Genomic DNA, 12,649 nt, shown 5'->3' on the forward strand with positions numbered 1-12,649 from the left:
CAGGTCATGCCTAGCCTTGGGCCCTCCAGCCTCAATAACGACTCTATTTCCCCAGCCTAGACCCTGACTTTTCACCTTGGACTTCAGCTTCCCTTTCCACTGGCCCCAGCAGCCCCCGCAGACCACGGATCAGCCTTGGCCATGGTGGTTTGGCCAGAACCCAAGCCAGGCCCTAGGCGGTGTCTCACAGGTACAGGGTAGGGTGGCCGGGCACCTGTGGGACTGCAGTGATGATGCACTTGAACTGACAGGACCAACCAAGTCGGCAGTTGGGGTGCCGGGGGGCGCCGTCCCTCTGGGAGGGCTGGAGACGGGCCGGGACAAGGTGCTCTGTGTCTGTCCGTGGTCCTACCTGCTGGTGCTCCCAAGCCATGGTCTTTTCAAACCCGGGGGGCTGGGCACTCAGTCAACCTTTCCTGACCTTCCAGGAAACTTGATACAATGAAGGGTTTACACTTTTTTTATACTATTCTAGGGAAAACGAACCATAATTATGATGAAAAACAAACAAACGAACAAACAAACCCTTCTGCCTCCGGGCCCATGAGGTCTTGTCTCTTTTCCCCCAAGTACATCACTATCAATGTGGGCACAAAAGTAATTGGGCAGATTTTCCCGAGTCACCTGGTTCCTTGACGAATGTTTTCTCTGTGGGCACAAGAGCATACATCCAGCCAACATGAGGAACGCTTCTAGCCGAGAGCATGAGGAAGTTTCTAGCGATGAGAGCCTTCCAGCAATAAGGGCGACTAGCTCTCAATTTGCCTTAAAAGAGACCCCGAACGTGCCTCTGTAACTCTTAGGACTCTAGTTAACAAGCCACGTGGGAGCTTTAGTCCTGTAAATTAGCGTCTTCTTCAAGGACTATGCAGCACATGAAGCATCCCAACAAGCCCCCGAGAGGCCCCAAGGTCACCTCTTCTGTCACAGAGATGCCGCGGTATCTCCTTGCCCTTCCCGAGGCTCCCTCTCAGCCCGGTGCAAAGGAGCCGGGTGAAAATGCCCACCTCGGAGCGCCCCTGGGAGATACACGCCCCATACGGAGTTGGCGCTCAGGTAAAACTTTTTATTAAAAAAATAGGGGTTTGGGTGGGGGCTCGCCCGGGTGGCTCAGTCCATGAAGCATCCGCCTCTTGGTTTCGATTTAGGTCACGATCTCGTGGTTCACGGGATCGAGCCCCGCGTCAGGCTCCGTGCTCAGAGCCGCCCTAGTTTTGCAGGTGGGAAATGTGAAAGGTCAGGGCTCAGAGGTGTCAGGGCCCTTCCCAGATGTGAAACTAGTGGTGGCAAAGCTCAGGCACAAAGCCGTGTCCTTCCAAGCACTCCGTCCTTCACGCCAAAGCGCCCTTTCCTGCGGTTCCAGGAATGAAGTCCGGTACTCCCTGTTACACACACACACCTCTGTCTTCCACACGTGCAGTTACTTCCATGTAAATTGGGGTGTCCTTGTTGAAAGAGGGACTTGCACTGGTTTAATCGTTTTTAACATTTATTTTTGAGAGAGAGAGAGAGAGAGAGAGCACAAGCAGGGGAGGGACAGAGCGAGAGGGAGACACAGAATCCACAGCAGGCTCCAGGCTCCGAGCTGTCGGCGCAGAGCCTGACGCGGGGCTCGAACCCACAGACCGTGATATCGTGACCTGAGCTGAAGTCAGACGCTCAACCAGGTGCCCGGGACTCTCCCTGGTTTAGAGAATGGTCAGCATCTATATTAGCTCACAGGTACCAAGCACCGTGGGAAGATCTTAGTGTCTATTCTCTTCTTAACCTTCTCAATAACCTTGTTGGGACCATGACCATGCCTGGAGTACATGGCCAGGCCTTGGCACCGAGAGGCTAGGGACACAGCTGGGCCCTGCACTCTGACCTGGTCCCTGATGAATGTAGTGGATTTGGACACAGGCTCGGCCCGTCCCCCACAGCCCTGGCCAGAGTAGGGCTTGACAAACCTGGAAACACGTGGGAGTAAAATTCAGGAAACTGGTCTCCTCTCTCTGAGCTCCCGGTAAAGATTTCCCAGAGGCCGTAGGGATCAAGGCAGCTCGCACGGGGCCTCCCCGGCTTAGCTGGTGGTCATGACACGACACACACTCCAGCTCTCTGCTGGAGGCTGACCCTCCCCCCCCCCCGCCCCCCGCATCTTCAGTTTATTGGATGGCAGTGATCCTGAGAATTCTAAGCAGGCTGCATAATCATTAATCTGGCAAGGACCCTGAGCTGGCGGGTAGGGGGCTTTCTACCAGGTCAGTTCGGATGCCCAGGAAGCCTCTTCCTCCTGTCTGGCCAGCGCGGCCCGCCTTAGAGACTTGCCCTGCTACACTGTGCAGAATCGGGTTTTTCAACTTGCAATTCCACGGGGCTGTGCCCTTCCTCCCTAGCAGCCGTGGGCAGGAGAAAGAACGTGCATCCGGGATCAGAGTAGACGGGCTTGAGTCCTGGTTCTGCTGTAAAGAGGCTGCGCCACTGACACCAAATTCCTGGTCTCTCTGGACCTGCTCCCTCCCCTGTCAACCGGGCAGGGCCGCGGGACGCTGCGGGCAGTCTCTAAGGCTGTGTGCATCTGCCATCGGTTGCCACTGATGGTGGGAAATCAGCACGTGAGAAAGGAGTCCCGGCCCATTCGGAATATCTGGCGGTGACAGAACCCCAGCGCAGCGTGGGAGAAACGGGAGGAAATCCCCACCCGGGACAGATCCAGCTGCGGGGACGGCCTCGCTCCTTGGAAGGGAAAGAGGAGGGAACTTTGAGCGGCTTCTCGATCATGCGCTGGCTAAAGAACACCTGTCCAAGTGTTTTCCTGGCCTGCCAGTTCTGTATGGATAGCAGCCATGCGTGCCACGATTTCACTTTTGGTTCCGTGGTCAGACACTGCTGCTTCCACCTACACCTGTGCAAACGTATCGCGACGTAATAAACAGCCAACTGAGAAATCGAATACCCTACGCGACTTCAGAGGGAAAAAACATGTTGGCCACAAACCTGTTGATATTATTACGGTGTCCTGACCTCAGATAATTCATATAGTTGTCATCGAGGTACGTGTATTATTTGGTCATAATACAAAAAGAGAAAAAAAAGTGCACACTCTCAGTAACACCTGCCGGGCATGGCTCACGGTGTCCCTGAACACCGTCCCACCTCCCACGTGCTCTGTCCCTTGTCTGCGTGAAGGTGGCATTGCCGTGAAAAATGGCGTGTCGCTTCCTTTTCCTACTGAATTTGTCCCCCAGAGATGTCAATCCCCGAATGGAAATCAGGAGGTGTAAGGCATTCGGTTCTTTTGCACATTGTCCATTTCTTTCCGGAAGACCCAGGATGACACAGAAACGTCACCCACCCGCCATCAGCCTTGGCAAGCACGAACACCCCGTCTCCGCTAGCTTTTCTCATTTGTTCACATCTGTTTCTGCTTCCGACTTTTTGTTTTTTTAAATTTAACTCCAAGTTAGTTAATATAAAAATGTCATTACATAATGTCATGATGATTTCAGGGGTAGAACCCGGTCATGCATCACTTACATGCAACGCCCAGCGCTCATCCCGACAAGTGCCCTCCTTAATGCCCGTCCCCCACTTAGCCCATGCCCCCACCTCCCCTCCAGCAGCCCCCCCCCATTTGTTCTTTTTAAGAGTCTCTTATGGTTTGTCTCCTTCTCTCTTTAATCTTATTTTTCCATCCCTTCCCCTGTGTTCATCCGTTGTGCTTCTTAAATCCCACATCTGAGTAAAATCATATGATCTCTGTCTTTTCCCTGACTTATTTCACTTAGCATAATACCCTCTGTGTTTGCTGTCAAACAGTTTTATGCAAGAAAGAGCCAGTGAGTCCAACTTTAACTACCTCCCCTCGTTTTCCATTTTATTTCAGTGCAATTCCAGAAGAAACTCTTCCTTAAGGGAAAGTGCCTCTCCTCCCCCTTAAAATTCTCACCCCCTTTCCTCTTACTCTCTTGCAGCCACATTAGCAGTTCACAAAAGGCCACAGCCATCTGCCCTTTCCATAGACCTGAGACTATTCAGTGCCATTCTAGCTGGTTGCTTCTTTTCATTACAGCGGTCACATCCCATGGCCACATCACATATTGATTTATCATCTATTTCAAATATATGACACCTGCCACTGTGAGTCGATTCAGTATGTTTTGGCACACGGTTTGGGAAGCCTCCATTCCCCCCCCACCCCTCACAAATCAGTTCAGTGGTAAATCCTGAGTCCTCAATTCACTGTGAACTCCCCATTACTCCTGGGGGGGTGGCCGCTGGCCTGTCCCCGGTGTTGCTAAGAAACCTGTGTTTGAGGTTCCCCCGAGTTCAAAGCCCAGAAAATGCTGCCCCTCAGTTGCCACATCCTATGTTCTGAGAAACCAGATGAATCTCTGTTGCCTAAGTTCTGCTCAATTTGTCATATGCCTTATGTCATTTAGCAATGTCGATGATCCTGCCCAGAGTGTTACTGCTGCCGCGTGACCAAGGCTCAGGGGGGCTGGTGCCCCTGATCATGGCCATACAACCCATCACGGGAGCAGCGGGTGCTGGCGTTTCTGATGCTGAAGCCAGCCTCCTCCCCTGACCTCTGTGGCCGGGTGGCCATAGGCTCCTGCACGGCCCCCTCCCTGTGCCCACCCAGAGGGGGCTCTGGGCCAGGCTGGGGAGGCAGCGCCTGCCCCCCACCCCAGAGTGTGCTCTGGGTGCTCCCCGTTCACCACGTGTGATAGACGGTGTCTGACCTGAGCCCCCAGCTGGGCTCAGCCCAGCTGAGACAGAAACGGGCAGAGGCTGTACCAGATCTGCGGTCCCCCGTGCCCCCGAGCAAATGCTGCGACAGTCACTACACACGGGGCACCGGCGTGAGGACTGAAACTCTGTGCTCTCAATCCTCACGATGGCTTTGCAAAGTAGCAAGACTATCCCTGCTCTGGAAAGGAGGAAGAGGACTCAGGGAAGCCCACACGGCTCACAGGTAGTTTTACTCGTGGGTGTGTGCACTCAGAAGCCCAGACGGGTCCCTCCGACGGCCCCTCGTGGCCCGAGCATCCCCGGCCAGAAACGCGGATGAGCACCTTGAAAATTTCAGGACCTCTCTCCTCAAATATCCACAGAGCCGTGGGGCGCCTGGGAGGGCTCAGTCAGTTAAGCGTCTGAGTTCAGCTCAGGTCATGATCTCACGGTTTGTGGGTTCAAGCCCTGCGCTGGGCTCCGTGCCCATGCTGACAGCTCAGAGTCTGCCTGGTTCTCTCTCTCTCTCTCTCCTCTCTCTCTCTCTCTCTCTCTCTCCCCCTCCTTCCCTCTCTGCCCCTCCCCTACTTGTGCTTTCTCTCTCTGAAAATAAAAAAATAAACTTAAATAAATAAGATATCCACAGACTCTTAATTTTCCTGGAGTCTTTCCCCAAACTCGCCACCAGACGCAAACAGAGTTTCCAAACGTCACAGGGGAAAACCTTCAGAAGGATCAACACCTTGAAGAGGGGGAAACATAAATAACCACCCCCCCCCCACCCATTTATTTGAATTTGTAGGGGGTTGGCAGGATCTTGGTTTTTTGGTTTTTGTGGGTTTTTTTTTTTTTTTTTTTGTAATTATCATCATCAAACTGGCTGCTGCCCAAGGCACACCCACTGCGTGCCCAGAAGAGAGGGAGCGGCCACAGTCAAGGACACGATTTTTTCCCTTTCAGAACCACCCTCCTCAGCTTGCCTCCATGTTAACTGTCCTAGATGTCACCTGTCTTTGCCCGGGGGCCTCACGGGCCACCCTCGGGCAGAAAGAGCCTGTGTCTCGTTGGCACCCTGGAAACCCAGAGAGACAAGCTTTGATGTCGCAATGGGACCTTAGCCTTCGTTCTCTTCCGGAGGCGAGATCCTGCTGATATGAATGAAAAACCAAGCACAAGCACCCAGGGCTTGAAGCCTTTAAGAGAGGAATAGGATTGGGTGGGGGGGGGACTCATATCCTTTGCTCGGATGTCCCTCGGAAACCAGAGAAAATAATACATCCCGGGCAGGGGCATTCCCATCTGCAGTTGGCATGCTGATTAATTCTATAGCTCTCATTATTGACCACCTACTGTATTCCCCGGTGGCCGCTGACAAACATCAGAGCCGGTGTTTATAAGCATTTTGAGGGAGGACTGTTAGCGGTCCTTGGCACTGAGGGCAGGAGCCTGGGGGTGGGGGGGACGTGTTTTGCCCGCCATGCAGACGGGGTCCTCCTTCCCCACCCCACCCCACCCCACCCCAGCCTTCGTGGGCTCCACATACACCACGAACCAGCCCGGAAACTCATTTCCACTCACTTTGTTACGGCTCAGAGAACACCGGCTAAAAAAAGCATCCGAAGTTTCTGTCTCTTTACCTGACCTGTTGCTCGGAGACACACGAAAAGGCAGGTGACTTAGGTTGGCACCCATTTCAATAAAAAGTCCCTATGGTGTGCCCCACCGGCCCACCGCCCGATGCCAAGCCGTCCCGGCCAGAGGAAATCAACCAGGCTGGAATGAACAAGCCACGTCCAGCCCCCCACCCCCACCCCACCCCAGGGTCACAGCCATCCAGGAGCTGGAATTCTCCAGGGGCTCTGGTGACCCCAGGCTATAAGGACAAAGAGCAGTACTCACAGGCAGCCTTCTCTCTCCTCTCCTCCGTGACAGTTAAAAGGCACAGAGGATGCAATCACCATTTATATAGACAGTGTCCGCCTCCCCAAAGCCAATCAGAGCGGCTTGCTCTGCCTATTTACCCAGGAGCAACATCTTGCAACCCCTTCCGCCCTCCTGCTCTCCACCCCAGACTTGAGGGCTGGGTGGGGGCAGCCCAGGGCCAAAATACACAGAGGAACCTTGCAGAGGCCAGTGGCAAGAGGCCACAGGGAAAGGGCTCTATGTTCCCAGTGCTCTGTGTTGGATCCGGACTTCTGCACACCCTCAAGGCAACCCCCTGGGAAACTGCAGGCTCCTTGGCTCTTTCTCGGGTCGAGGAAGGACCCAGGGTAGGCAAGATGAGTCAGGAGGATGCCTTCAGGCCAGCCCTGGGCCATCAGTTTAGTCCAGATCAGAGAGAAGCCGGGGAGGTGAGGATTTGAGCCAGGTTCCTGGGATTCAAAACCCTGTTCTCTCTCATTCTCTCTCTATTTTTTTTTTTTTTTCAACGTTTATTTATTTTTGGGACAGAGAGAGACAGAGCATGAACGGGGGAGGGGCAGAGAGAGAGGGAGACACAGAATCGGAAACAGGCTCCAGGCTCTGAGCCATCAGCCCAGAGCCCGACGCGGGGCTCGAACTCACGGACCGCGAGATCGTGACCTGGCTGAAGTCGGACGCTTAACCGACTGCGCCACCCAGGCGCCCCTATTTTTTTTTTTTTTTTTAAATTTTTAATGTTTATTTACTTTTGAGAGAGAGAGACGGAGCGTGAGCCGGGGGGAGGCAGAGAGAGAGGGAGACACAGAATCCGAAGCAGGCTCCAGGCTCCGAGCTGTCAGCACAGAGTCCGACGCGGGGCTCGAACCCACCGACCTTGAGATCATAACCTGAGCCGAAGTCGGACCCTTAACCGACTGAGCCACCCAGGCACCCCAAGATATATTTTCTAATGCTTTGTCATGGTGTAGAGTAATGCACTTGGCTTTTTTTTTTTTAATTGAGGTATAGTTGACATCCCAAAGTATGATCCTTTCAGGTGTACCATGTAGCGATGGGACATTTGCAGCCATTGTGAAATGACCACCAGGGATGAGTCTAGTTATGGGTGTCGCACACCAAGTTGCTACAATGCGACCGACTGTGAGCCCCCACGCGGTGAGTTACATCCCTATGCGCAGCTCAGAGTTTGCATTTCCGGACCCCCTTCGTCCATGCTCCCTCCTCCAGCACCCCCTCCCTTCTGGAAATGCCAGTCTGTTCTCTGTATCTGTGAGTCTGCGTTCTGTTTGGCTTGGTTTCCAGATTCCACATATTAATGAGATCATATGGTTCTTTAACTTTCTCTGAGTGGCTTATTTCACTTAGCATAACGCCGCAAGGTCCATCCACGCTGTTACAAGAGGCAAGAGTTCTCGGGCTCCCTTTCTTCTCCTCCCCCTCAGGCAGGCTGGTCAGTGAAACACGAGGGACAGGGTTCGTTTCTCTATCGCGGTGTGCGCAGAGCCCTGGGAACCTTGGAAAGGGGCCTGGCAGAGCTCACTCAGATCAGGAGGGGCAGGCAGGACTGTCTGCTCCTACGACACACGCGTGCATGCACATGCGTCCACCGCACGCATATACATGCACATACATGCAGCTCATGGTCAGGGGCAGAGGCCTTGAAGCCTGCGGCAGGAGGGCAGTGGGGCTGTGGGGGGCTGGCGAGGAGCTCCGTGCCCCGTGCGAGGCTCCCACCCTCCCTCGGTGGCTCGGTGAGGACAGGAGGCTGTTCATCCCCCGGCACTGAGATGTGCCCCTGCAGACAAGAGGCAGGCGGGACCAGGCACTCTGCGGGCAGAGGGAGCGGCAAGCTGGACAAAGCTGGCCGGGCCCACGGCAGGTGGCTTCACGCACAGGGGCTCCAGCAAGGGGCCTGGGGTCTGGAGACCCAGCAAGGGGTCTAGAGAGGGCCACTCCCAGCACCCTGCTTGGTAAACCCTGGGTGAAGACAGGAGGCGATGCAGAGAAGGATACAGGTATGGTGAGGGGCTGACCCCAGCATGGACCTCTGGCCAAGGGGGTGTGAGAATCGAGTGAAATCTTCCATTCCATAAAGAGTCACCCTCATAACACCTAGCACTTATAAAGGCTTTGTTACAGGGATTTCTACAGAAAATCATTCATTCCCTCTCAACTACTTTACAAGGTAGACATTCTCATCGCCATTGCATGGATGGAGAAGCTGAGGCCCAGAGAGGTTAGGCCATGAGGCAGGGTCACACAGCAAGCATTTTCCTTGCCAGCGGGCCAGCCTGCCCTCATGCTGGACACGGCAAACCTACTTGCTGGGAGGCAGACCGTGAAAGAATAGACAGAGGGAGAAATCCATAATTGTCAATCAATGGTGACCAGCGCTACAAAGCTCGAGAAGAGGGCACAGCCCAGACAGGAGGCTGGAAGCCGGGGACCCAGCCAACGTTTGCAGAGAAAGCAGTCGCCAGAAGGTTTAAGGCAGGGCCCTGGCTTCAAACCATCGTTGCCCACGGGCTACACTGGGCTTGCACCTGTCTCCACCGCCTGTGAGGTATTATCGGCGGCCAGCTTCTTCGCCCGTCCACAGTGATCGTGGCGAGACAGGACTTACAGTAGGAACCGGAAGACAGGAGAAAATCTAACAAAACCTAACAAAAGACGTGCAAAACCGGATGAAGAAACTTATAAAAATCGACAGGAGCCACTACAGTAGATCTAAATAGATGGGAACTGATGTCTGTTCACGCATAGAAACATCCACTTTCCTCAAACCGATTTGCAGATTCGATGCCATCGGAATCTAAATCCCAACACAGATATCTGACGACAAAATATAAATGCAAGGGGCGCCTGGGTGGCTCAGTTGGGTAAGCGTCCGACTTCAGCTCAGGTCATGGTCTTGCAGTTCGTGGGTTCAAGCCCCGCATAGGGCTCTGTGCTGACAGCTCGGAGCCTAGAGCCTGCTTTGGATTCTATGTCTCTCTCTCTCTCTCAATAGTAAATAAACATCAGAAAATTTTAAAAGGCATATAAATGCAAAAGCAAAGGTCTAAGAACGGCCAGCATACTGTCGAGAAAGAAGGACATTACAGTCTTGCTCTACACTTATGACTGAGGAAGCTGGAAAAATGTCATGGTTTTGATTGCAAAGGTAGACACCTGACCAATTAAACAGAATAGACAGCCTGGAAAAAAAATCCCGGAAAGATACGGAGAATTGACAAATGTGGAATTGTAGATTGATAGAGAGAGAACACGTTATGAAACGGTGCCAGGCAACTGGTCAACTACTTGGAAAAAATGAAATTAAACCTGCTCCTCAATCCATATACAAAAAAATGGGTTTCTGATAGATTAAAGCCTGTGAAAGGCAAAATTTTTAGGACAACAGAAATATATATTTATGGCCTTGGAGGGGAATGATTTCATAAATGATTCACTTAGCCAGCTAACCATAAAAGATCATCGAGTGTCACTACATTACTGTTGAGAATATCTATTCTGCAAACTGTACAAATTAGAAAGAGGAGGGAGGGAGGCATTTAAGATGCATATTGCTAATTACAGGTTAGGCTTCATAAAATTAAGAAGACATTTCAATAAAAGAAAGACAACTCAATAGAAATACAAGCACATATCTGCAATGGAAAGGAAATGTCTCCTAAATATGTAGAAAGATGATCTTTCTTGTTAGTGAGAAAAGAAGGTAACTGTTTATTGGTAAAGTATAGAGTTGCAATTGATTTTGTATGTTTCATCCTTTTTCCGGCCACCTAACGACGTTCTCCTAAAAGTTGTAATAATTTGGGGCGCCTGGGTGGCTCAGTCGGTTAAGCGTCCGACTTCAGCTCAGGTCACGATGTCGCGGTCCGTGAGTTCGAGCCCCGCGTCGGGCTCTGGGCTGATGGCTCAGAACCTGGAGCCTGCTTCCCATTCTGTGTCTCCCTCTCTCTCTGTCCCTCCCCCATTCATATTCTGTCTCTCTCTGTCTCAAAAATAAATAAACGTTAAAAAATTTTTAAAAAAAAGTTGTAATAATTTGTCTGTTAATTCAAGGTGGATTTCATTGCAAAGGACCATATCACCTGTGAACTGTGATAATGTTCTTTCGAGTCCTTTTTCTTATTTATTTTTCTTGCCTGATTACACTATCTAGGACTGTGCTCTCCAGTGTCATAGGCACAAGCCGCACCTGCCTAAGGGCCCCTTGAAACACAGCCAGTGCCACTGAGAAAACGAATGTTTCATTTAATTTTATGTAATCATTTACATTCAAATCTCAAAACCGAAGCAGTGTAAAAATGGTCCCTGTTACACGATTTGAATGTAGGACTACGTTTCACTTTGTTGTGTTACATAAAATCTTTCATTCTACTGCAGTGCATGTAGAATTTTTTTTTAATTTTTTTTTTTTTTTGGATTTTTAAAAAATTTTAAATGTGACTACTGGAAAACTTAAAATTTCAGGTTCTCTATGTGCCTGGCCCTATTTCCTAGATGTCCCTCTGTGACACTGTGGAACAGAAGCAGTTGTGGTGAATGTCCCCACCTTGTTGGCTTTAAAAAGAATGCTTCTAACATTTCACTAAATGACAGGGTTTTGTTGGAAATTCATTATTAGGAGGTCTCTTCTATTCCTACTTTTATTATAATAAATTGATGTTCCACTGTATCAAAATAGTTTCTGCATCTAAAGAGAAACTCACATGGTTTTCCTCCTCTAGATTGTTAATATGATAAATGTCATTAACAAGTTTTCTGATTTTCTTTTTTTTTTTTTTTTTTAATTTTTTTTTTTTTTTCAACGTTTATTTATTTTTGGGACAGAGAGAGACAGAGCATGAACAGGGGAGGGGCAGAGAGAGAGGGAGACACAGAATCGGAAACAGGCTCCAGGCTCCGAGCCATCAGCCCAGAGCCCGACGCGGGGCTCGAACCCACGGACCGCGAGATCGTGACCTGGCTGAAGTCGGACGCTTAACCGACTGCGCCACCCAGGCGCCCCAAGTTTTCTGATTTTCAAACATCCATTTATTCTTGGGATAAAACTATGGCGAGTTGACTGTTTGCATGAATTTGTACTTCTTTTTCTCGAATAACACTGTAATTTTTCCTGCTAACGTGGATTTTCTCTGGTTTTAGGGTCAGATTCTGCGGTCGCACAGATTGGGGATAATCCCTTCTTTTTTTAAATTCTCTGAAGCAGTTTGTATGATTCTGAAATTTGGCACGATCCAATCACAGTGTGACAAGTCACATGTAAAAAGTATTTGCCCCTCCTCCTATGTTTGAGGAAATCTTTTTAACAAATCAATTTATTTATCATTCGGGACCATTCAGCAAGATTTCTATTTCCCCTTCGTGCTGTGTCAGCAAATGTTTAACTTTCAGGACAAGGGTTTGTCTGTTTTAATAATACACGCGTTACCATTTTGCTTGCTTGAATCTACAGTGATGTCCCCTTTCCTTACAATATTATTTATTTATGTATTTATTTATTTATTTATTTATTTCCCTCCCTTTTCTTCGTTGGTTAAGGTTGGCCGAGTTGCTTTTAGTTTATTAGTCTTAAAAAAAAAAACTTGCGGCTTTGTTGGTCTGTCCTAATCTACCTTTATTTTCTTTTTCGTTGATTTTTTCTCTCAAGCTGAATTGTTGCCTGCGTTCAACTTATCTTCATTCTGTTGTGATGTTTCTACCACCTTTAGCTGAGTGATTGGCTCGATTTCTGTCCTTTCTCAACATCCAATATCTAGCATTTAAAACTAGATGCTTTCGGGGCACCGGGCTGGCTTAGTTGGTTAGGTGTCCTACTCTTGGTTTCAGCTCAGGCCACGATTACAGGGTTTGTGGGATCCCTTTCCGCGTCGGACTCGGCACTGACAGCTCAGAGCCTGCTTGGGATTCTCTCTCGCCTTCTCTCTCTGCCCCTCCCCTGCTCCCTTTCTCTCTCTCTCTCTCTCTCTTCCTGTAGCCTGCCCATGTGCAAGCGCTCTCT

General features: G+C 50.4%; 1 protein-coding gene across 3 annotated transcripts in view; it reads right to left on the reverse strand.

Moving 5' to 3' along the window:
• Positions 1–12,649, reverse strand: part of DDC (dopa decarboxylase) — an 85,575-nt gene that overhangs the window by 70,453 nt on the left and 2,473 nt on the right. The window contains exon 1 of one of the 3 annotated variants that reach the window (XM_045494284.1): positions 6,616–6,692. The exons of the other annotated variants lie outside the window; for them this stretch is intronic. Coding sequence (XP_045350240.1) covers positions 6,616–6,677 — 62 coding nt within the window. The 5' untranslated portion in view covers positions 6,678–6,692. Of the gene's footprint in view, positions 1–6,615; positions 6,693–12,649 lie in introns of those variants that run through there. 3 annotated transcript variants of the gene reach the window in all.

Source organism: Leopardus geoffroyi, chromosome A2, assembly GCF_018350155.1.
Source record: "Leopardus geoffroyi isolate Oge1 chromosome A2, O.geoffroyi_Oge1_pat1.0, whole genome shotgun sequence".
Taxonomy (NCBI): domain Eukaryota; kingdom Metazoa; phylum Chordata; class Mammalia; order Carnivora; family Felidae; genus Leopardus; species Leopardus geoffroyi.